This window comes from Brassica oleracea, chromosome C3 (assembly GCF_000695525.1).
Source record: "Brassica oleracea var. oleracea cultivar TO1000 chromosome C3, BOL, whole genome shotgun sequence".
NCBI classification, from domain to species: domain Eukaryota; kingdom Viridiplantae; phylum Streptophyta; class Magnoliopsida; order Brassicales; family Brassicaceae; genus Brassica; species Brassica oleracea.
The window spans coordinates 31,026,591-31,048,060 of record NC_027750.1 but is presented as its reverse complement, the minus strand read 5'-3'; the positions used below and the strand labels follow the sequence as shown (position 1 = coordinate 31,048,060).

The window sequence follows — 21,470 nt, the reverse complement described above, 5'->3', positions numbered from 1 at the left end:
CAACCAAAGAGATTTGATGCATGAGTTATCTTATTAAATGAACATTCATCTAGAGATAGAGTTTGTTTAGGATGGTGTCTAGGTCTAAGGTAGATAGACTGGTTGAAAGTTAACACCTTTAGAATGAAACTTGATCACCCAAGGTCAATTCCTTTAGCCCATGAGTTCTCTTATCTCATAAGAAAGAAAGCTTTGTCATTTATTGCATTTTAGTAGCATTCTAGTTCAAAAATCATCTCACCAATTGATAGCACTTAGATTAAGCATGGTCTTGCATTCCCTTTGCTTTAGAATCACTTAGAACTGGTTTGACATCCTTTATTCTACAACATTTGATTAGGAGCCTTGAAACTCCTATCATCAATTATTTTTGGTTTGAGTTTGCTTCTACTCTCTCTTTTGAATCTTTTAGTATATATATTTTTTCCTTAAACTTTGAGATATTCCAGATCCGCGTAGAGATCTAAACTAATCCTCGAAAAGGTTGTGTGGTCCACGGATGAATTTTCACTCCATATATTCAAATGACCGTAACATAGGTCTATATCTGTGTGGCACGAAATGAAGTGTAGTGAGGTGCTTTCGAACCTAAATTAATTAACAATCCAAAATTCGCCTACACTAGACCACCATCTTAGTTTCAGTACCAGGGCAGAGACGAAGCTAGGTTCATCAATAAGGGTGCAAGTGCACCCAGTGTATTTTATATATTTAAAATTTTACACTAGACCAATAAGATGGAAGTGGTTAGTTTGATTATAGTGCACCCATGATTTTCTAAGAATCCAAGTTCAATTCCACCAAAAATACAATTATTAGTTATTTTGCACCCACTTAAAAGTAACACTAGATTCGCCCCTGATCAATACTGTTTCTTAGTTTTTAACGTTCTATAAGTCTCATCATCATTGGTTAATCGTATTGTTATCGTAATCATTTTTTTTTGTTAACATACAGTTCTTGACGCATGACCTTTAGATCGTAGTCACCTGCAAGGTTATGGTGAGTAAAATCATATGAAATTCCAAAATCATCCAAAAGCTACAAGTAAAGAGCAGAGAGTAAATGATGAGTACCTTGCAAGATATAGGTGTCCTGGAGTTGAGCGAGCTCCCAACATAGTTCAGGAATAGTCTACGAGGAAGGATAGATTGAGCAAATATGTAGTTATCGTAATCATAATATTGCCCGTAGTCTTGGGTGGGTTAAATGAGTGTATACGGTCTTGGATTTGAAGGGTTGGAGGCAGCAATCTCCAGTTCACCGTCCCGAACGACGGCACCGCCTATCTGTGGACTCCTCCTCGTACTGCCGGTGGGGCGATGTTGAATGGGTTTGCAGCATCGTGATGTATTTCTTTGTGGTTGTGTTGATGATTGAGTCTCTTGGAAGCTGTAGGTCTTTACCTGTTGCTTCAAGGTTTGAGCCGCCTTTTTTCCGGGAGGTCGCGGCAACTGAGAGCTTAGTCCCCTCACACCTCTCCTTTGGGTCATAGACACTACGTTACCTCCGGTTCATCTCTTAGGCTATTCTTCTTTGTAATAGAAAGTGCATTTTCATTATAAATGCTTTGTTTAGTTTCAATTTCTGCAATTATGTTTCTAGTTTTTTTCGTATTTCTGTAAAAAATGAAAATTTGGTATAATAAACTTAACATTTTACCATAAAAAAGAATATTGCATGTAGTCAGATCTATACTATTAAAGTTCTGCCCCTAACTTTTCAATATATTTACAACCAAATGCCACTACCTTTTTTTTCTTTTTTTTAAATGAAAAACGTCCATGTTAATAGACCAATCAGAATGTTTTGTTTTTATATCCCATCAGACCTATTTAAGCCCACTGCCGAGTAAACCCATGCATTTTGAAATCCAAACAGAAAATGATTGTTTAACCCATCGAATTCATCTTTATCATCAAGCCTTATACCATGAAAACCCCATCAAATCATCTTCTTTTTTTTTTCAAACCCTATACCCTGAAATGAAAACACTAACCAAGATGAATATAATGTATATATAAACAGCAATGTAAATCAAACCAAAAGAGTAACGTACTAAGGTATATATTAACGTAACCAAGATAGTGGACACTTTAATCAAACCAAAAATATTAAAATAAATATATTTAACCACAAGTTACTAAGATATATTCCGAATCTAATAACAATATTTATTTAAAAATTGATTTATTTTTAAAATAATTTCAATTTATATACATTTTTTTTATATAGTTTGGATACCATATCTATTTGTAATTTTTCAAATCATTCCCTAATTTTCGTACGCAATTTGAGTAACATACTCCTAAATTTTGGCAAATATTAATAATTTAAACATGATACGCTTTAGCTACGTTCACGGTGCAAGTAAACATATAATCAAATATAGAAAAAGAAGATACGCTTTAGCTACATCCACTGTTCAAAAAAACCAATCTATAATTATATTGCGTGTACAATACTCACATAATATCTTAGATTTCAAATTGATAACTGAATTTACTACTATTAACTAGAAAATCTCACCAAGATTTAAAGTATTCCACAAGTTTTTCAAAAGCCTAAAAAACTCTCCCTATCGCCTCATCCTATTATAAATAACGACGCCTCTTCCTAAACAAACTCATATCGTCAAACAAACAAATGGCTTCAAAAATGCAAATCAAAACATCGAATGCTTCTAATGAAAAAGTCACTGGAATCAACGACTTGAAGCCATGAAACACCACTAAGATTGTTCATGTGAAGGTTCTACATTCTTGGAAGCAAAACATTAAGCTAGGCGGGAAACCTTGGAATTCGTTTTGGCTGATGAGAATGTAAGCACTCCTAACTTATTTAGTGACGTTTTGATTTGTGTTTTTTATTTATTTTATATGTTATTTGAACTTGCGCTTAATGATGTTAATATTTTAAATGTATTTGTAACATGTACAAGGGGCATAAAATTCATGCAACCTGCAAAAAGACTTACATTGAGAGTAAAGGAAGGCTTCTTTCGGTTGGAGTATGGCGCAACATCTAAAACTTCCATGTTAGGCCCGCAGGAGGAGCTTATCGCACAACAAACCATCCCTACAAGATTGTATTTAATCCAAATACAGTCGTTAGTCGGTCCAAAGAAAAATTCATGAATGATGAGTTGTACCTTAATTTGGTCGATTTCCATTGAGATTTGTCTCGAACACTTGATGAAAATTTCTTAATTGGTAAATTTATAAGCCATAGTGCATCAAAAATATATTTATACTTGCTATTAATAATAACCTTTGCAATGTATTATTTTAAATTATGTGCTATGTGCTAGTAAGTTTGCTGTCATTTAAAAACAATCCAAGCGCTTATTTCAGTCTAAAGAAATTACACCTAACCTTGCTTTTTGACTTGCGCCATAGTGATTCAAGAATACCATGTTGCATTTGGGGCAACTTAACCAACATACTCCATTCTGCCTGCAACCAAGACGATGGAATGGTGACTGGTTTGCTAAACTTGGAAAGTTTAGAGGTACATATTTGAGTTCTATAAATTTGAACCGTGAAAACAAAATAATATTTGTATAAATAAGTCTGTCTAACATCTACCCTACTAAATGATTAAAATAACAGGAGAACTACAAATCTATAATGCCTTTGATGCTTCTCAAATGATCATCAACCCTACAATACCCGACGCAGAAGCATTTAAAGATATGTAAGGGCATAATCTATTGCTTATTTTTACAGTAGTTATTTGTCTATCATACTATTTTTTTTAAAGAAAACTAGATTTTGACCCGCGCTTTTAAAGCGCGGGATTGTTTCATTTAAAAATATTATATTTTATAAGATATATTTTTATATGAAAAATATATAATGTGTTTTGTGTATATGTGTAGTAGTTGTTTTACATGTTTAGGATGATCATAATTGAGATATAAAGTTTGTAGTATATAATCTGATGCTAATTTATAATATCTATATTTAGAAATGAGAAGTTTTGAAAGCCATAGAATGATTTTGTTACCGTTTTACGTGTTACATACACCAATATGAAAATTATGACATGCTTGTGAAAATGAATCCGACATAATATATGAGTTCATAAATATTTTTTTGGGATATATAGGTCGTTAGTAAAAACACTTACATTCTCATTAGTTAGGATGAATTCCATGGTTTCGCCTGATAAGGAAGTATTTTGTTTTCAAGAGTGTAGTACTTTTACATGAACCAACCATCTCGATGTTAGGTTTCAAATCTTTAAGCTCATTTATCTTGATAGTAGAAACCATAGGGTAAAATGCGTAAGGTCAAAAGGCTTGAGAAAATATTTGTTTTAGAAAAGCATTGACATTATCATATCTATACTATTAACAATAGAAGAAGAATATTAGGTGTTTAGGTTAAGTCTAAATTTAGGAAAGAACGTGTAGCATTTTCTAAAATATCCTAAATTTTATTGTTTTAAACTTGATAGATTTTCTGAATCAAATATATCTTTTGAATATTTCTGGATTCTATTTTCTAGAATGGAAAAAATTCTGGGACCATAATTTGAAAAATCATATTAAATATATTTATATGGCACATTCATCAATACCATTAAAAGATGAACATTCCCCTTAATGAAAATTGCAATTTTCTCAAAAATACTCTTATTTTTGCAAATAATTAATAAAATTCATTAATGGCATTTAAGTCTTTTGATTTTGGGCCTACAGATACACTTAAATGAATTAATAAATAATGGGCCTATATATATATATATATATAAACGATATGCAAACTTTAAATTTAATATAAATATTCTAAGTATAAATATATTATGAACAATAAATAATTCGAATATTATGCAGATTTTCAATACAAACCAAAACCCTATATCCTACACCAAAACCAAAATCATATATCATATACATATTTGAATATTATTTTTCCGTGTATAATGTCATTTTGTACATAATATCGATATAGTAATTACGGTGTTTAAGAATATTTTAAAAATTATCTTAAAATCAACTTTTAAATCTTAAATAAAAATACAAACTTATAATAGGTTATCAATCACGAAGATAAACTAATATTATCATATCAATAAGATTTTTTATATTATCATTTTTTATTTGGATAACATAATAAAATTGCATAATATTCTAAGGAATCACAAATTTATGTTATATTAAAAAATATATGAGTAATTTAATCAATTTAAAAAAAAATACTATTAGATATTTGTGTTTTTTATTGAATCATTGGTATCAGACCGCAGGTTAATTGTGAGTTTTTGGGTTTTTACCAGGTTTTATCGAATTTTTAATTAACAAATTTTTCATTAAATTTGAACTGGATTATGTACAATGTATCGGGTCTATAGGTTCAACCACGAATCTAGGTTGGATATGAAAACAATTCTTAAAACTCAAAACATTATTATAAACAACTACCATATTTCAAACAAATACCATATTTTGAAGGAAAAAAAAACAAATGATACAAACCTAAAACCTCAATTGTTATGGTTCGAAACAAAAAAAAATGCTAGTTTGTAAATCAATTTTTGATAAATAAACAAAATAAAAATCCGCGCTTTCTAACGGCGGGTCAAAATCTAGTTTACGTTAGATGATAATGATTGATTATTGTCTAAAACTATTTTCAAAAATTAAATAATAGATAGAAGATAATAAAGAGGTCATATATCTAACAAATTGTTCTGTTTCTTTATTTTAAATGATATTGTTCGTTGACCAAGTTTGAAAAACAATATTTAAAAAATATTCTGCGAATAACAAACAGATGATGACTGTTTATATTATTTTTCATTATCAAACTGATTATGAATGATATTAAAACGGGATTGGGTTATGAATATACTCAGAAAATAATTGGAGCTTACAACGATTTTAATATTCAACGGTTAGTAAAAGTGTTTAATACAATGTGAATCAAAATATATTGTAAAACTCATAATCGAAAAATGATAGTTGAATGCTATAAAAACGGGATTGGATTAGGAATATACTGAGAATATAACTGGAATTTAATCATTTAATATTCAATTATAATCAACAAATTTAATACATTGTAAAAATCAAATATTTATTGTAACTTGAAAGATTGAAAACTTGACAAATATTTCATAAATAGGAAACAATTATAAGCTTAATATTACATGTATAATCTCATATGTTACTTCTTTTAGCTTTGGTTGTAGATAGATAAATATTATGTGTAATTTTATACCATATATTTGGATTAGCCCAAAATAAACCTGCGTATCTAGGGTGATATGAAGAGAACGGTTTACCGAAATTTTTGGATTAGAAAATGAATAAAACGATCACATTTAAAGCAGTGGCACAAGATTGTAATTTTTGAGAAAAACTCAGGGTTATTTTTTTTTGTACTCTTGTTTTAATAGATTAGATTATTATCAGGGACAATGGCAATGACACAACTCTAATGACTATTGCTCCTTTTGATTTGCTACATGCGATTAGTTAGTCTCCAAGCAATCGTTTGGATATTGCAAAGCGCAAGGATTATAAACCTTGAAGAACAAGAGCTCTCTATCTTCGATTGTCTGGTGATCCAGCAACCTGTTTTTGGTATGAATAAACGAGAGAGTTATATTCATGTTTAGTGAGCATCAGAGAAATGTGTAGAGTAAAACTGTACCTTGAAGAACTTGATCCAGTCTCCTCCTTTGCTTAAGGAATTTAAACTGTGAACTCCGTGGTTCCATGCAACTATGATATCCCTGCTAAGATCTCTCACTACAGACTCCGAAATCTCGAATCTCCACGGAAGTATTTTTTTGACTTGAAGAAACCCAAAGCTGTCGAAACAGCAAAATATGTCAACAAATTACAATTGATTTCAAAAGAGAAACATGCATAGATTGATGCATACGAGTACTTACATCTTTGATGGCACAAACGAGAGTCCATACAGAGCAACAGCACAAACGAAAGTTGGTCTGCAGACGAAGTAAATGTGCTTCCAGAGAGAAGTATTCTTCACATTTCTCCAAAGTACGATGTCTGCAACTGCATATACATCAAATAAGAAACAGACTTAAAGCAATGTAGCGGGACACTTACCCAAGAACATATCAATCTAACATTATAATTGTTACTGGGGAGATGGTTCTAACCTTTTCCACAACCAAAAAGCTGATCTGCTTTAGACTGAATGAATGGCCGTATCATCAGATTTCTCAAGATCGCGAGAGAACCACTTAACCGTTGATGTCCTACGAATTCAGCCAAATTATTTTAACTTTCCTTTTTCTGTTTTTTTTTTTGTAAAAGTAAATGGTCGGTTACAATAGAATTTTGTCGGTAGAGATTGTTTTTTCCTTGGGCCATTTGGGTCGAATTAAGTAATTTAGGCTGACAAAATGAAGTCCAATTTAAAGTGTTTTCTATTTATGATCAAATATAAATTCATATTAAACCCATATTCTAATTGTTTTTTAGTTTGATTATTAAATTTTACATATAAGTTTTACTTTCATGAAAAACTAAGATACGCATAATGAAAAACTACAATATATTAAATTTTAAATATAATAGTTTATTAATAAGTTAACAGTAAATAAAAAACTTTTACATATATAAATTCTCCATAATTAAGTTCATTTTTTTTTGACATAATTAAGTTCATTAATTAGAAGTATATATAACTTTTTACTCCTTTCACAAAATCAATTATTCTTTTGTAAACCTCAAAAATCATATTTTCAAAAAATTAAGATGAAAACATTACAATTATAATTTACTATAAACAAACATAAATATACGAAAAAATCTTACATTTTAGAAGTATTTTATCTCTTTAAATCGAATTTTAAGAGGAAAACGAATCTGCGCTTTCAAAACGCGGATCAAAATCTAGTAACAAATTAAGTAAATATATGAATAGTAATTACTTGGAAGTGTTTTGTCGTGACGGAGAAAATAACAACGGGAGACGCACTCGCACATGTGAAGAGTGCAATGATGCGAGCAAAGCTGCAATGGATAAACTTGCTATTTCGGATTCTATTTTGTCGTCTTTTGCTAAGTAATTAGAATTGTGTGATTATTTTTATTCACTAATCAGGTTTGCATTTTTGGGATTTATAATTAACACAAAAAATAGAAATAGCAAATGAGCTGAAGACAACACGTCACGAAATGTTTTGGGAAAGACGTGGCGAGTTTGACTGGGAGGAGATTGTTCAGTTATGATTTGCTAATTTACAGCTGTGTGAGCAATTAATTCCTTTGCGGCTCCTTTTTCCTTCTTTACATGTTATCTACTCAAACCATAGGATAAGATCTCGTTGCAGAACTACTCAGAAGGGAATGGTAGACTTCTCTCTCTTTTCTCTCTGAGAATTTGAGAGACTGTTGAGTCGTGGTGGTTCCCTTCCGAGTAAAGATTACTGACTCTGGTACACGGTGGTCCTTTCGACAGTTGTGTAGCCGGCTCTGTTTCCGGCGGTTCGTGCTCCTTTTGGCGAAACTGTCCAGCGGTTGATCTTCGTTACGGTGGAGAAGAATTGATGGCGGTGAGGACTCTGTCTTGAGCCGTTTCATTCGCCTGCGGTGATTAAGGTATGTGTCGGGTTTGTGGTGATTGTGGACCTCAGCATGGATGAGATCTTGATCTCGGTTCGATTGATCTCTCTAACGTGTACGATTGAAGAAGCTGTTTCCTTCAAACTTCCAATACTGTCGTTGGAGGTGGGTGCGGTGTTTTGGTTAAGGTCCTGAGGGATTTCGGTGTTTGTCATTTCTGATCCCGGTGTGTTCCGGCGAAGTTCGCGGTGGTTTTCGTCTCCGCCGACGTTATCCTCGAGGTTGGGTCTCGTTCGGTGGCGGTAACTTTTAGTGAGACGCGTGTCCCCACGTTGGTTTTGGGCTGACACGGGTTTTGGACATGAAATGTCGGTTTGCCCGACTTAATCATTTGGGCCTGAGGCCGTTTGTGTTTTTTGTTTTGGTTTGGCCCGTTGGTTTAAACTTTCGGAGTTGGGCATGTTGTATGTTTTGGTGTTTGGGCTTCGCCCGTCTAATAAAATATAGATGGAAAAAAAAAAAAAAAAATCTACTCAAACCATGCAACAATTTCATATTTGTTTATTTGTTTCCTAACAATCAAAAACAAGTATAATAACATACCTTTATGGATGCAAAGTTGCAAACAATGAAAACTACATTTTCCAGTAATGCTATTTTCTTTTTCTGTTTTTTTCTTATAAGAAAATAGCAAACAAACCCCATCATCTTTATGGATCGAGAGAAATTCATCAGTTTATTGCACAGAGCCGGTCTAGAATAGAAACACAAGTTTGGTGTGCTTCTAATTTTAATTGAATTTACTAGCTTTTGACCTGCGCGCCTGCGCGGGTGATATATTTTTCTGAATGTTTTTTTTTTACGGATCATTCAAGTGTTAGATAATTTCACATGTTTGAACATAATATGAGTTCCATATTATAGTATGTATTGTTTATATATTTTTCAGTTTATATGGTGACAATATTATTTTGTGTTTATAATAGGCTCATTATATCATATGTTCTTCATACTCTATAAGTTATATTGAAATGTTTTCATATACTAAATCTTATTATGCAAAAGATTTACAACTTTTACGGCAACGAAATCTATATTAATCTACTTAATTAAATGTTTTTTTACAGAATTTAAGAACCATTGTTAGTTTTAAATTCATTTTCTAAATGCAAAAGTTCTGATGATTATTTTGTAAACCAAAAAAACAAATCAGAAAGAACCAAATGAAAAAAAGGGTATAATTTGGGAAGCCCAATATCGTGATGTAATGAGGGCTGTTAATAACAATAATGATTTGGGCTTAAAAAATCTTGATTTATTAAATGTCCATTAGGGTTTTGTTACACTTTTTTTTTCCGGGAACAAACAGATCTTTTTTGTTTACGTTTCCAAGTAAAAACAGAGACTTTTGATTTCCTCAGAAAAAAATAGATCGTGAATTTTTTTTCTCTCGCTCCTTGGCAATCTTTCTTCAGGAGTCCAACATCTTCTGATGAATACGATATATGCAGATATGTTTGTCAATACAGCTAGCAAAGAAAGGTTTGGATTTTGATAGTTTCTGCTGTTTTTAATGATCTTGCTCTTGATAGTTATCTCCGATCTGCAGAAAATCGGTCTTATGGCATCTTTCTTCCTAACAAAACTGTTTAATGGAGATCATAAATAATTTAAAGGATTGGACACATAGGTGGAGTCGACATGCAAAGGTAAAATCCTGACTTAAATTTTTTTTCCTATATCAATCTAATAGTTTTTTTGATATTGTAATCAGAACCAAGCAGGGTCCGGTCCAATCGTGGAAGAGGTTCACAATTGAAGTTTTACTCTATAGGTAAATTATACGAATAATTGATATAGAAGTCTCAGGTCAATATTGTAATAAATTAATCGTCTTATGTGTCTTATATTATGTTTACTTGCAGATATAAGAACTTGAGAAATAGAAGAACAAAAAGGTAGACATCGCATACACATAATGGACAGAGTGGTCGGCTCAATTTGTGAAACGATGATCAGAATTGCCTGCTTTCAACTATAGAGAGAAAAAATTAATTTCTTAACTCCAAAAACTGTAGAAGATAGATATTTTGTTAGCTTTGAACTTTATGTATAAGGTTCTGAGTTTCTTGAATGAAATTTAATTGAGTATTTACGATTACGCTCTTGTAAATAACAATTTTGATTTATTTTGCAGAGACCAGATAAGGTATGGAGTACCATTAGCTTTCGATGGGAAACACAGAGACGGATCTAGTTTACCCAACAGGGAAAAACGTCTTGCAGCCTTTGTTCGGTAAAGAAGTGGTAAAAATTCTTCTTTCTTCTCACCCGCGAATGGTTTGAACCAACTTTTCTTTAACTCAGAAATATGTTTGAATAAGTAACAAATTGGATTAATTTTTTTAGGTATATTAATAAATAAAAAACTAATAGATGATTGTTAATAAGATATGTCGGATAGAGTTGATTGTCTCATGTTGTTCAGAGCATAGATGATATTGATTGTCTCATCTATGTTTAAATGGTAGATTAATAAATATTATTGTTCGGAGCATGTGTGTATGGTTTATAGTTGTCCGAGTGTTGCATAGCTCGGATTGATTTTTTCTTGACTATCTTTTATAAAACAGCATGTCAATCGATTGCAGGTTATATTATCTGCGATTTAAATGTGACAATTGTTGGAGTTGGACGTTCTAAGAACCGTTTCCAGTACATATACAAAGGCAAACAACAACATCGAAGACAACAGAATGAATTAAGGTTAGTAATTTTGTATCTATCATAACTAACGGTGGAAGTAGGCAAGCAATGTAGGACATGTAGAATAAATAGTGAGTAAGAAAGAACACTGCCTTAAATATTTATGTATGGTTATTACTTGTCTGAGTGATGCTTATTAGTGTTTATGATAAAGATAATAGTTTAAAATGAACAAAGAGAATTCACAAGCAGTTCAAAATTCAAGAATAAGAATCTTAATAAGTGAATGTTTGATTAAATAAAAAACAAATGTTGTTTGCATAAATAAAAGAAGTCTTTCTAATCAGCGAGCATTCTTCCACCACAGCTTGAACATAACCAACTGAAACCTAGAAAGAAAAAAAAATAGACACACACACACCATCATCGTTTGTATTTGAATATTATAGTTACTATGCTTATGATCCTGTTACGCAATAACATGAGTTGTTTAAATAAACATTGAAAACTGTATATATCTAAGATTATGGAGACATACCTTATGACTCCAAATGTTCTAGGTTGTCAAAAACTTCTTTGAAAACAACATTCATAGTTTTTTTCTGAGGTTTGCCATCTTTGTCCACAATCAAAATTTTCAATCCTTTTTTTGAAGTGACCCTAGAAACAGCCACATATAGCTGACCATGTGAAAAGACAGGTTTTGGTAGATAGAGGCCAACTTCAGATAGTGATTGACCTTGGCTTTTGTTGATTGTAATTGCAAAAGCCACAGCAAGAGGCAGTTGCCTTCTCCGCATTTTAAAGGGCAATCTGGTGTCTGAGGGTGTTATCAGCAATCTAGGAATATCAACAGTTTCTCCAACCCTTTCTCCTGTTATAATCCTAGCTCGAACCATAAAATCCATTAGGTGAGTGATTTGCAGTCTTGTCCCATTCATTAACCCATCGGTAGGAGCTATGTTTCTCAGAACCATAACTGGAAAACCAACCTTTAGTCTAAGACTATGGTTTGGTAAACCAGAAACCTTAACAGTGTTCAGAAAATCAGGACCAAGAGCTTCATTGTTTACTGAACTTGTATCGGAAGGATCAATACTATCAGCACTGTTATAAATTTTTTCCTCACCTGAAAGCACAAACATATATTAGGGAATTACTCAAAAAAATAAAGAGAATAAAAAAATAAAGTTGAATATTTGAAATTTACCATTAAGCTTATCCAACATATAATCATTAACTATATTGACATCCTCATTAGTTGGACAAAGAATAGCTCGCTCTTGAAAAACTTGGCCTCTTTCTTTTCATGCAATGTTGTTGAATCACCATAAATAGCTGTGCAAATCGCTTCTATAGGATCATTTGCCTCGGTAATCAGAAATTCAGAGGGGATTTCAATCTCTGCTTCACCATCATTAGGCTCCGAAAGTTTACCATCTCCAACTTTCAAAATCCACTCTGAAAATTCTTTAAGGTCCTTTGACTCTTCAAGTGACAAACAACCAGAAAGCAATCGCATATTCTTTGTGAGCTTAAGCACTTTGCACTTCTCCCAAAGATAGGATGAGTTCAGTGAAGCCATAACAATTTCAGCTCTACCAGCTCCATTGATAACAGGCAAAACTTGTCTAAAATCACCACCAAAAACAACAACCTTACCACCAAATGGTTGTGTGTGGTGCTTCCCACAATATCAGATAAACTTCTATCCAAAACTTCAAAACAATGCTTGCTCATCATAGGCGCTTCATCCCAAATAATAAGTGATGATGCTTTCACTAAATTAGCTTCGTCAGTTCCATGTTTCATAGTACATGAGGAAAACTCGTCTGGATTTAGGGGAATACCAAACCTGGAATGAGCTGTCCGACCGCCTTGCAACAACAATGATGCGATGCCACTTGAAGCCACGTTTAAAACAATATCTCCTCGAGATCTGATAGCTGCAGAAAGCAATTTCCAGAGGAAGGTTTTCCCAGTTCCACCAAAACCATTAACAAAAAACATTCCACCATCTCCTTTATTCACAGCTGAAAGAATCTGCTCATATATATTTTTCTGCTCGCTGGTCATCTTTGGAATATCTTTATCAAGAGTTTCTAACAAAGTGGTACGGCAATAGCTGCGTGCGTCTAACACCAAGACGTTAGAATCATGACTACTTGTCCTTGGTAGCTTAGGCATAGATTTAAATCTTGCTAGAGAAGTACCATTAGGCCTCAGGATTTTTTCTATCTCTAGTAAAGCATACTTCTTTTTATCATCATCACTCAGCAATAGACCTACAAAAAAAACACAAGGATGGGCAAGCAGATTAAGATTAGAAGATGTAATGTGGATAAAGTGTTATTGAAGCTGTGTGTAAAAATAAAATGTTAACCTGGTCTATTAAAATATCTTCTCCTGTAGTGCTCAATATCTTCAGACAATTGCTGCCATGTGTTTTCCCATACCGTCTCAGGCTTGGATAAAGTGTTATTGATAAGCATCATCACAAACACTTTCCGTAGCTCACTTGCTGTGCTTTCATAACTTCTTCTTATTATGTCATCAATGTACTCCTGATCATCATCTAATAACCCACGAGCATAGCATGCTTCTTTGTAGCTCGGATACAGAACATCTTCATAAGTTTTAATGTCTTCATAACTGGTGGGTCCTCTGACAACGTTCAACAATACACGCAAGAAATAAGCATCTTCCTGAGTCCGAGGAGCATAATTAATCCTCCCTAAAGCAAATCCCCGTTTCCGTCTTTTGAACTTCTTTGACCTTTTATCATAAGTAAAGAAGTTTGGAATTTGAGCATAGGTCAATGTTCTTGCGAGGGAGTCAATTTTACACAACTCAAACCAAGCCAAGAACATTGTATTTTCAATGAGCTTCCGACTGACCACTACTTTCAATTTATCTTTCCCTCTGAAAGTCCCAACTTGCTTTCCAGGGAGATGGAAACTAAGCTTCTCTACAGCAGTTGATCGATAATGAATTGGAAATTAGAAGACTCTCCACGTTCCTTCACACGTCGAAACATATCTGCAAAAACAAATGATTAAGAGCAAAATCGCAGATAAGTTCACAGCAAAATCGCAGATTAGTTAAGGAAGTTGTAAACTGGAAATAACCATTGCATTTATATACCTGCAATCGAAGAATTCCTTGAGTTCATCCCTTTTCTTGTCAAGTTTTTCCTTAGTAAGTTCGACATCTCCTAACTCACTTGCAACAATGTGGTCTGGGGGCTCAACAGCAACTGTGACACGATCATTTCCTTTATTTATATAATTGAATAAATACTTTATAGATCCAACTTGGTTGCACCACTCGACGTTAATGTGAGCTCTGTAAAGAAGAGATAATTTTCGGTTATAAGGAATGACATATCGATTGTCACATTTCACTCCATTCTTGAGAACATAGTTCTCGGACTGCTGACGCCTTCTATATATAGGAAATCCTTCTTTATTAATAGTGGTCTTCTCAGCAAATGGTTTAGGATATAACTTAGAGCAACGGCCATTCTCCATACATGGAGAATTCATATTAGCTACTCCACATGGTCCATGAATCATCATATCCTTAATGACCTCATAAAGTTCTGGTTCTTCCTTTTTATTAGGAATCTCAGCAGAAATTATGTTGACAATATCGTCTGTTGTAGGAAGCTTTATCTTCTTCATGAATAGGAGAATGTGAGCATGTGGTAAACCACGTTTCTGGAACTCAATTGTGTACATAGCTAATTCAAAAGAAAAATTACAGTTTAGTCATCAATTATAGAAAATATATTGTCCAAATAAAACGTTAAAACAGATATCCAAATTCGCTTTAACTTACATGAGCGCGTCTCTCCCAAAAGATTCTTCTTTGTTAAAGCATCCATCAACGAATCAAGTTTGATCTTGAAGATCCTACAAATAATATCTGATCTGTCTTCTGCCTTTAGCTTCCTCGCTTTAACATATCTTGTGATCTCTGGCCATTTGGGATTACATGTGAAAGTGATGAAAAGATCTGGGAATCCAAAATGCTTACATATTGTCATAGCATCTAAGTAATTGTTCTTCATATATCTAGGACTCCCAACGAAAGAAGCTGGTAACGTAAACTCTGATCCTTGCTCATTCATATCCACTTTTCCTGCATTCTCAGACTCTTTAATGGAGTCATAACTATCAGATCGCAAAGAAGTTTGGTTTAACTTCAAATATCGCAGGCGGTTAGACTCAATTGTTGTGAAGGCATCCACCACAAACTGCTGAAATAGCCTTCTAGAATGTAGGAGAGAATGAGACTCATTCTTACGTTCATGTAGACGAAAAGCAAAGAATTGCCTCATACTGATATTAGGCTTTTTCTGTTTCTATGTAATTTTTGTTGCTCCTTTCTTAATGCCGAGTCTGAAACCATCTTCTCCATAGGTAAACAAAAGAGGATATTGAAGTGCAAGATAAGAAGCATGAATCTCGCTTATTCTCAGCAGTTTCCCTGATTTTTGTTGTAGAACAATATCCCTTCTGTCCATATCAAGACTAAAATCTCCAGGAATAAGTGCAGCAACCTCCGAGGCAGTGGGTGTGTTTATGTTCTTCCATCCTTTAACCTCTCACTAACAATCCTCATATGAAATGAATCTTCAGGGTCTGTGTCAAAGCGATCTCTTGCTGATCTAAACTTTTGTACATATGGATTGACTTCGTTCAACATCTTCATCAAAACTTCAATAATATCTTTCCTGAGATTATCCTTCTTGTTGACCTGAAATTTCTGTTTCCCAGAGCTGAAAACATATTAAAAAAAAAAAATCAGGTTAGTTATTATATCTAGAGGACGAAATTAGAAATAATAATTTTCATACCTTATACTTTTTGCCCTGTTTTCAATTTCATTCTCTGTGTCAACTATGTATAGCTGCCCGAACTTGGCTTCACTTCCATCAGGCGGAGTTAGATTGCCCAGTAAATGGTAATTTTCTCCCTGTAGTTGAAACATATCAGGTCCTATACCCTTTTTTAAAGCCCTCACAACTTTTCCACCAAGGGAAGTGAATGAAAAAACCATGTTATAAGGTCTTATATGTTTCTGGAAATGTCTGCTTTGTGGATCATCTCCTTCCAAAAGATTTTTTAGAACTGTTGGTGGTTCCTTCAGTAGAGGCAATTGTACTTGACCTTGCATGCAACATAATGCGAATACAGGATTCTTTGCATTTCTACGCTTGTTTAACCTTTCTCCATACCACATGATAGCCCCACAATGAGAACACTTGTAGTCAGGATCTCCTTCATCTAAATATTCTGCAAAAAATATAAACCCAAGAATAATGTAAATTTGAACATTATAACAAATATTATGTTACAGTATGAAGAAACTGAATGTAGACACATTACCACTTTCTTTTAAATTGTTCGTGGACGATATAGAAAACTTGGTAAGACCACCAGGGCATAGTGACATAGGTGGAGTGGTCGTTGGGACATTAAGCACAATAGTCGATTCTGAATCCATAGGATCATCTATATCAGAATATTCATCTTCATTATCTGTATTCTCTTGAGAACTACATTCAAACACTTGTGCTTCATCAGTATCAATCATTCCTGTAAAAAAAAAACAAATGAATTAATTTCTAATAACTTGATTTACAGTATTACAATGTACTCAATATAGTACATCAAACCTGCAAACAAATCGTTTCCGACTATTGAATTATCTTCGTCTATGGTCTGAGACGATCCATTGAATGTAGGTGATTGTGAATTTGACTTAAATTTTCGAAAATGAGCTACATTCGTAATGTCTTTTAGTACAGGTCATTTTGACCCCTTTGAAGTTGATTGCTGTCTTTTGTAGATCCCATGTTTGATAGAATCAAAGCTACTCTTATGTAGATCCCCTGTTTATAATAGAGTAGTTATGGTTAAAATTAGTATAAGAACACGCAATTTAATTATATTAGATTGAAAGAATGAAAGTTACTTGTTAATGATGTTAAGCAACTGTTCATTACTGGTGTGTGAGGCACTTCGGTTCTCATTAAATCGAGACCTTGCAAAGAAATACAAATGAAACACGTTTTAAAAAGCTAATTTTTAAAAGATATCAGGCAAACCAAGCTTGGTTTTAAATGAAACACTTACCAAGCACACATCTTATATTTCTTGGAGTTTGTGGTGAAAGCATGCTTATCTGTTGATATGATGTTGAATTTATTGGAACTTGGTGGTTTTCTATGTTTTCAAACAGTCTAAACCATATAGAACTCAATGGAATATCCGGATATGAGTTAGAATTTGTAAAACTCTGGATCACAGGAGGGATCAGCATATCATTGAATGATGGTGTTGTTTTCTTTGTTGCAGGTTCATCTCCATTGGTTTCAATCGATTTTTTCCTTTTAGTCATCTATGAACCAAGACCTGAAAGGGCTCGTTGGAGAAAAAAAGACGATGGAGTAGCTGCGCAAAATAAATTGGAGTCGCAGCTTCAAGTTTATTTTGTAAGAGGTATACTCAATAATATGGTTCTAATCTCAGATACATAGATATATTGTTAGCTATAATATAGGGAAAAAGATTTAGGTATTAAGTATATTTAGAAATTAGTATATCTTTTTCCACTGTCAAACGGATATCAATCGTTTGTTTCTTGTATACCTTTCTAAAAAAATTAAAAGGCAGTCCATTAATGTTAATTTTTCTGTTACCATTTTAAAAATGATATTGCTTATGTAATTAACAGGTCAATAAGACTATAAAAGAATATGCAAAGGACGCATTAAAGCGCCATTGGAACTAAAAATGAAAAGGCACGGCTTTTACGTATATTGATGGACGGGTATGTTGTGTACAAACTCATGTTATAGTTGTAGGATAGTGAATCTAATTGTTAGACATGTATATTATTTAAGTCATCGGTTAGTTAAGCGAATTTGTTGGTTGGTTAAGCGAATTTAGAAATAAAAAACAGAGGAATTATATATATATATATATATATATATATATATGGGATATGTATTAGGATGATAATGATTAAGGCAATAATAGTTTTTCAACCATAGATAAATCCATATTATTAAATATTGAAACTTCTTAAAAACCCAGAAAACCAATAAGAAAAATGCATAAAATTCAAAGTACTGGAAAAAAAACCGTGAATAGAAAAACAACTTGAAACATAAAACGCAAGGAACTGGATTCCAATCTTCAGCCAAATCTGTCTTTGCCTTTTCCACCTTCTCATGTTTGATCAACTTCGTGCACACTTTCTTGCTAGTAGATGTTAAGTCAGGTAGATCAGTGTCACCCTCTTTGCGTTTTGTGCTGGGGGTTGGATAATCATCTGATGAATGCTGTTCCAACATCAAAACCTAAGTTATAATATGGTAGAAGAAGATTGTTAGCCAAAATATTGATCAGTTTTTTAGAAAGTTAGAAGAAGATTTTTAAAAATAAACTTACACTACCAGATGACATGGTAGAAGAGGACGTGCCAGTCTCAGAAATTTTCTGAGATTCTGTTTCTATACTAAGAACTTTATCTCCAGAAAAAACATCTAGAACCACAAATGTCAATGCTCCATTGGTGACATTATCTGAGCCTATAGAAACTCCAAAACAGAATGACTTTCCCACCAAACTAATAATAGCTGATGGTAGTATCTCTGGATCTTCAATCTACCAATAATTAAAAATAAAAAAATAAGGCATCAATGCGTTTAGTAAGTGATTACAACAGAATTATTTTTAAGATAATACCTCCTCATAGGAGCCATCCCATAGGTCAACAGCAGGAACTCCAATGATGGACTTAGCAATAGAGCCCAACAACATTAGCTTACAGGTTGATGTGTCGTCTTTGACAATCAAATGTAGTTTGAATCTAATGAAAAAACAAAAATAACATTGTCACAAACATAAGATGATAAAGCTATAATATGATTCAACTCATAAAACAGCTAAAAATCACTTACTTGGGCGACACGTTAGTGATACTATTTTGACAACCTTCACAACGAAACAATGGTTTATCAATTTTTGTCATCCTACCATAATCAACATTAGGAAGCTTAGTGACACGTTTGTTGTGATGGTTGCAGCCGAAGTAAAACCATGCCCAGTCTGTATCTATTGCTTCAATAGTACATATGACTTTGCAAATCTCCACCAATATTTTTTTATAAAATACAAACATGTAATTTACGGTTACAAAATATTAAGTAAACTTATATGTGAATACCTGATTGGCCTCGTTAACTTCTGAAATAGATTTGATCTCAGCATCATCCCAGTTGTACACAATTCTTTTAGACTCCTTTCCTTTCTGTTTGTATACCACAGCAAGAGATTGATGATTATCTGACAGCCTACAATCCATTAAGATAATAATCAAATAACGCTTAAGACTTTCATCAACAATACAAGCATCTAAAATCTAAAATATTAAAATAATATGAAACCTTTGTGTTAAATCTGCAATTTCAGGAATCACTGGATTGAGGTACATGAGGGATGCATCAAAAGCATTGGTGATTTGTAACTCTCCTACACGCACATTAAAATTTAATTAGAGCAATAAAAATACATTAATCAACCAGTGTTTTAAGAAGCAATATTCATACCTCTAAAGGAGCTGATTTTAGCAAATCTTATCAAACAAACAATTTTTTGATCTTTGGTGTTCTCAGTAAAAGGTTCTAGTTGCTCTGCATAAGTTCCCCAAAGACAACATGCAATATTGTTTCCTCTGACCATTAATAAATTATATGTAATTAGTAGACAAAAAAAGGAGAATATAACTATAGAATACAATGTAAAAACAGAGGTTTCGAATAACAAACTCGGCGTCAACCAAGCGAAATTGAACTCTTTTTCTGTTTTCTCCTGACACCTGGACGGTTTGAACATCACCAAGTTCATGGACTCTCCCTATTACATCTGCCAGAAAATACATAAAACATCGTTTATGTTTTCTTATATTGTAAATTAACCAAAACAGTACAAAATATATATATACAATCAAATTAGAGATTACCTATGAGGAAAGGTGCCATTAGAGTTCCATTTTCAATTTGTTCATAACTGGCAAGATTCAGGAACATTCTATCATCACTAAAATTCGAACCGGATAGGATGGCGTCCTCTGCTATCGTCATCTTGTAAGGATGATCTGTAGCTCGATATTGACCACCAGCTGGATGTTGGTGACATTTTTCAATAACTCCCCATTCCCCTTTCAGCAAATCACGTTGAACTCGGTACATGAGAGTTCGTTTGCAAGTAGCCTGGATCTTGTTACCCTAATAAAAAAAACGTTGAGATTAGAATGAAGTGTCAAGATTGGAACAAAATGTCACCAAAACGTTACCCATTCATCAGCGAAAATCATCTCGAAGGTATCCCCTCCAAAAGTTGTCGTTTGCTTCCATGAATGCAAACACTTCACTCGAACTCGCCAGTTGTCTTTGAAAGGTCTTAGTTTGGTGAGAGGGGAAAAAGTTGTAAGCTTAGACATGTTTACTTTCTTGGTGGGTTGCGGTGATATGTATTTCACGTATGACAGAGGAGATATATATATAGTTGGCAATGTGAATGATAGGTTTAATAGGATAAATCACAATCTTTTGGTAGTTTTGATTGTTACGCAAAATTAAAACAGATATGCACATTCCTTTTTAATAATAGAGATAATTAACAATCGTATATATTCACTAAATATAAGGAAAACGTGTTTTGCAAGTTTAAATGAAAGAATATGCTGATTGTGTTAATTAATAGATACATGTTTTGATTATTTTGACAGAGTAGAAATAGGAAAAAAGTTTGGATGTTTTATTTTCGAATTGAAGAATATTGTGCTATGATTTGCTGCAGTTAATGTTGTTTGAGTAGAATTAGGAATCATTAGTTGAATAGTATCGAGATTTAGAAGGAAAATATAATAACTGTTACGAAAGTAAACAAAAGCAGCGCCGAAATGTTTGAATATATAAAAAGATGTGGGGCCCGCTGTACTATTTGCACAGTGAATTCTTCTTCTATATAAACGATCGTTTCGATCGTTTATAAAACACACCTCAAAAAACACTTCTCTTCTATTCTCTCTCTGTATCAGTATTATTTCTTTCTACGGGTATAAAATTTCGCCCTTATTTAAATTCCTGCGATACAAATAAATTCCAGTTCTTTTATAACACGTTATCAGCACGATC

General features: G+C 33.1%; 2 protein-coding genes and 1 pseudogene across 2 annotated transcripts; all 3 read right to left on the bottom strand.

Annotated features, from left to right (window-relative positions):
- Nucleotides 1-6,432: 6,432 nt before the first annotated feature.
- On the bottom strand, nucleotides 6,433-7,199 carry LOC106334255. Its single transcript, XM_013772557.1, has 4 exons — nucleotides 7,141-7,199; nucleotides 6,907-7,033; nucleotides 6,663-6,822; nucleotides 6,433-6,583 (listed from the first exon to the last, which is right to left on the bottom strand). The coding sequence occupies exons 1-4, from the start codon at nucleotides 7,193-7,195 to the stop codon at nucleotides 6,554-6,556; spliced, it is 372 nt and encodes a 123-aa protein (XP_013628011.1). The 5' UTR covers nucleotides 7,196-7,199; the 3' UTR covers nucleotides 6,433-6,553.
- Nucleotides 7,200-11,796: 4,597 nt separating this feature from the next.
- On the bottom strand, nucleotides 11,797-16,504 carry LOC106330367 (annotated as a pseudogene).
- A 111-nt stretch (nucleotides 16,505-16,615) lies between these two features.
- LOC106330366 lies at nucleotides 16,616-20,773 on the bottom strand. Its single transcript, XM_013768841.1, has 12 exons — nucleotides 20,627-20,773; nucleotides 20,294-20,558; nucleotides 20,100-20,196; nucleotides 19,881-20,005; nucleotides 19,719-19,803; nucleotides 19,499-19,625; nucleotides 19,233-19,420; nucleotides 19,018-19,141; nucleotides 18,721-18,936; nucleotides 18,453-18,611; nucleotides 16,941-17,025; nucleotides 16,616-16,860 (listed from the first exon to the last, which is right to left on the bottom strand). The coding sequence occupies exons 1-12, from the start codon at nucleotides 20,771-20,773 to the stop codon at nucleotides 16,616-16,618; spliced, it is 1,863 nt and encodes a 620-aa protein (XP_013624295.1).
- Nucleotides 20,774-21,470: the final 697 nt, after the last annotated feature.

Excerpts from the sequence above, each read along its gene's own strand:
- LOC106330366 (XM_013768841.1), bottom strand. The coding sequence starts at position 20,773 with ATGTCTAAGCTTACAACTTTTTCCCCTCTCACCAAACTAAGACCTTTC. Across the intron at positions 19,421-19,498 it reads AAGTTAACGAGGCCAATCAG|ATTTGCAAAGTCATATGTAC; the intron begins GTATTCACATAT and ends ATATTGGTGGAG. Across the intron at positions 18,612-18,720 it reads CTACCATGTCATCTGGTAGT|CATTCATCAGATGATTATCC; the intron begins GTAAGTTTATTT and ends ATGTTGGAACAG.
- LOC106334255 (XM_013772557.1), bottom strand. The coding sequence starts at position 7,195 with ATGATACGGCCATTCATTCAGTCTAAAGCAGATCAGCTTTTTGGTTGT. Across the intron at positions 7,034-7,140 it reads GCTTTTTGGTTGTGGAAAAG|TTGCAGACATCGTACTTTGG; the intron begins GTTAGAACCATC and ends ATGTATATGCAG. Across the intron at positions 6,823-6,906 it reads TCGTTTGTGCCATCAAAGAT|CTTTGGGTTTCTTCAAGTCA; the intron begins GTAAGTACTCGT and ends CTGTTTCGACAG.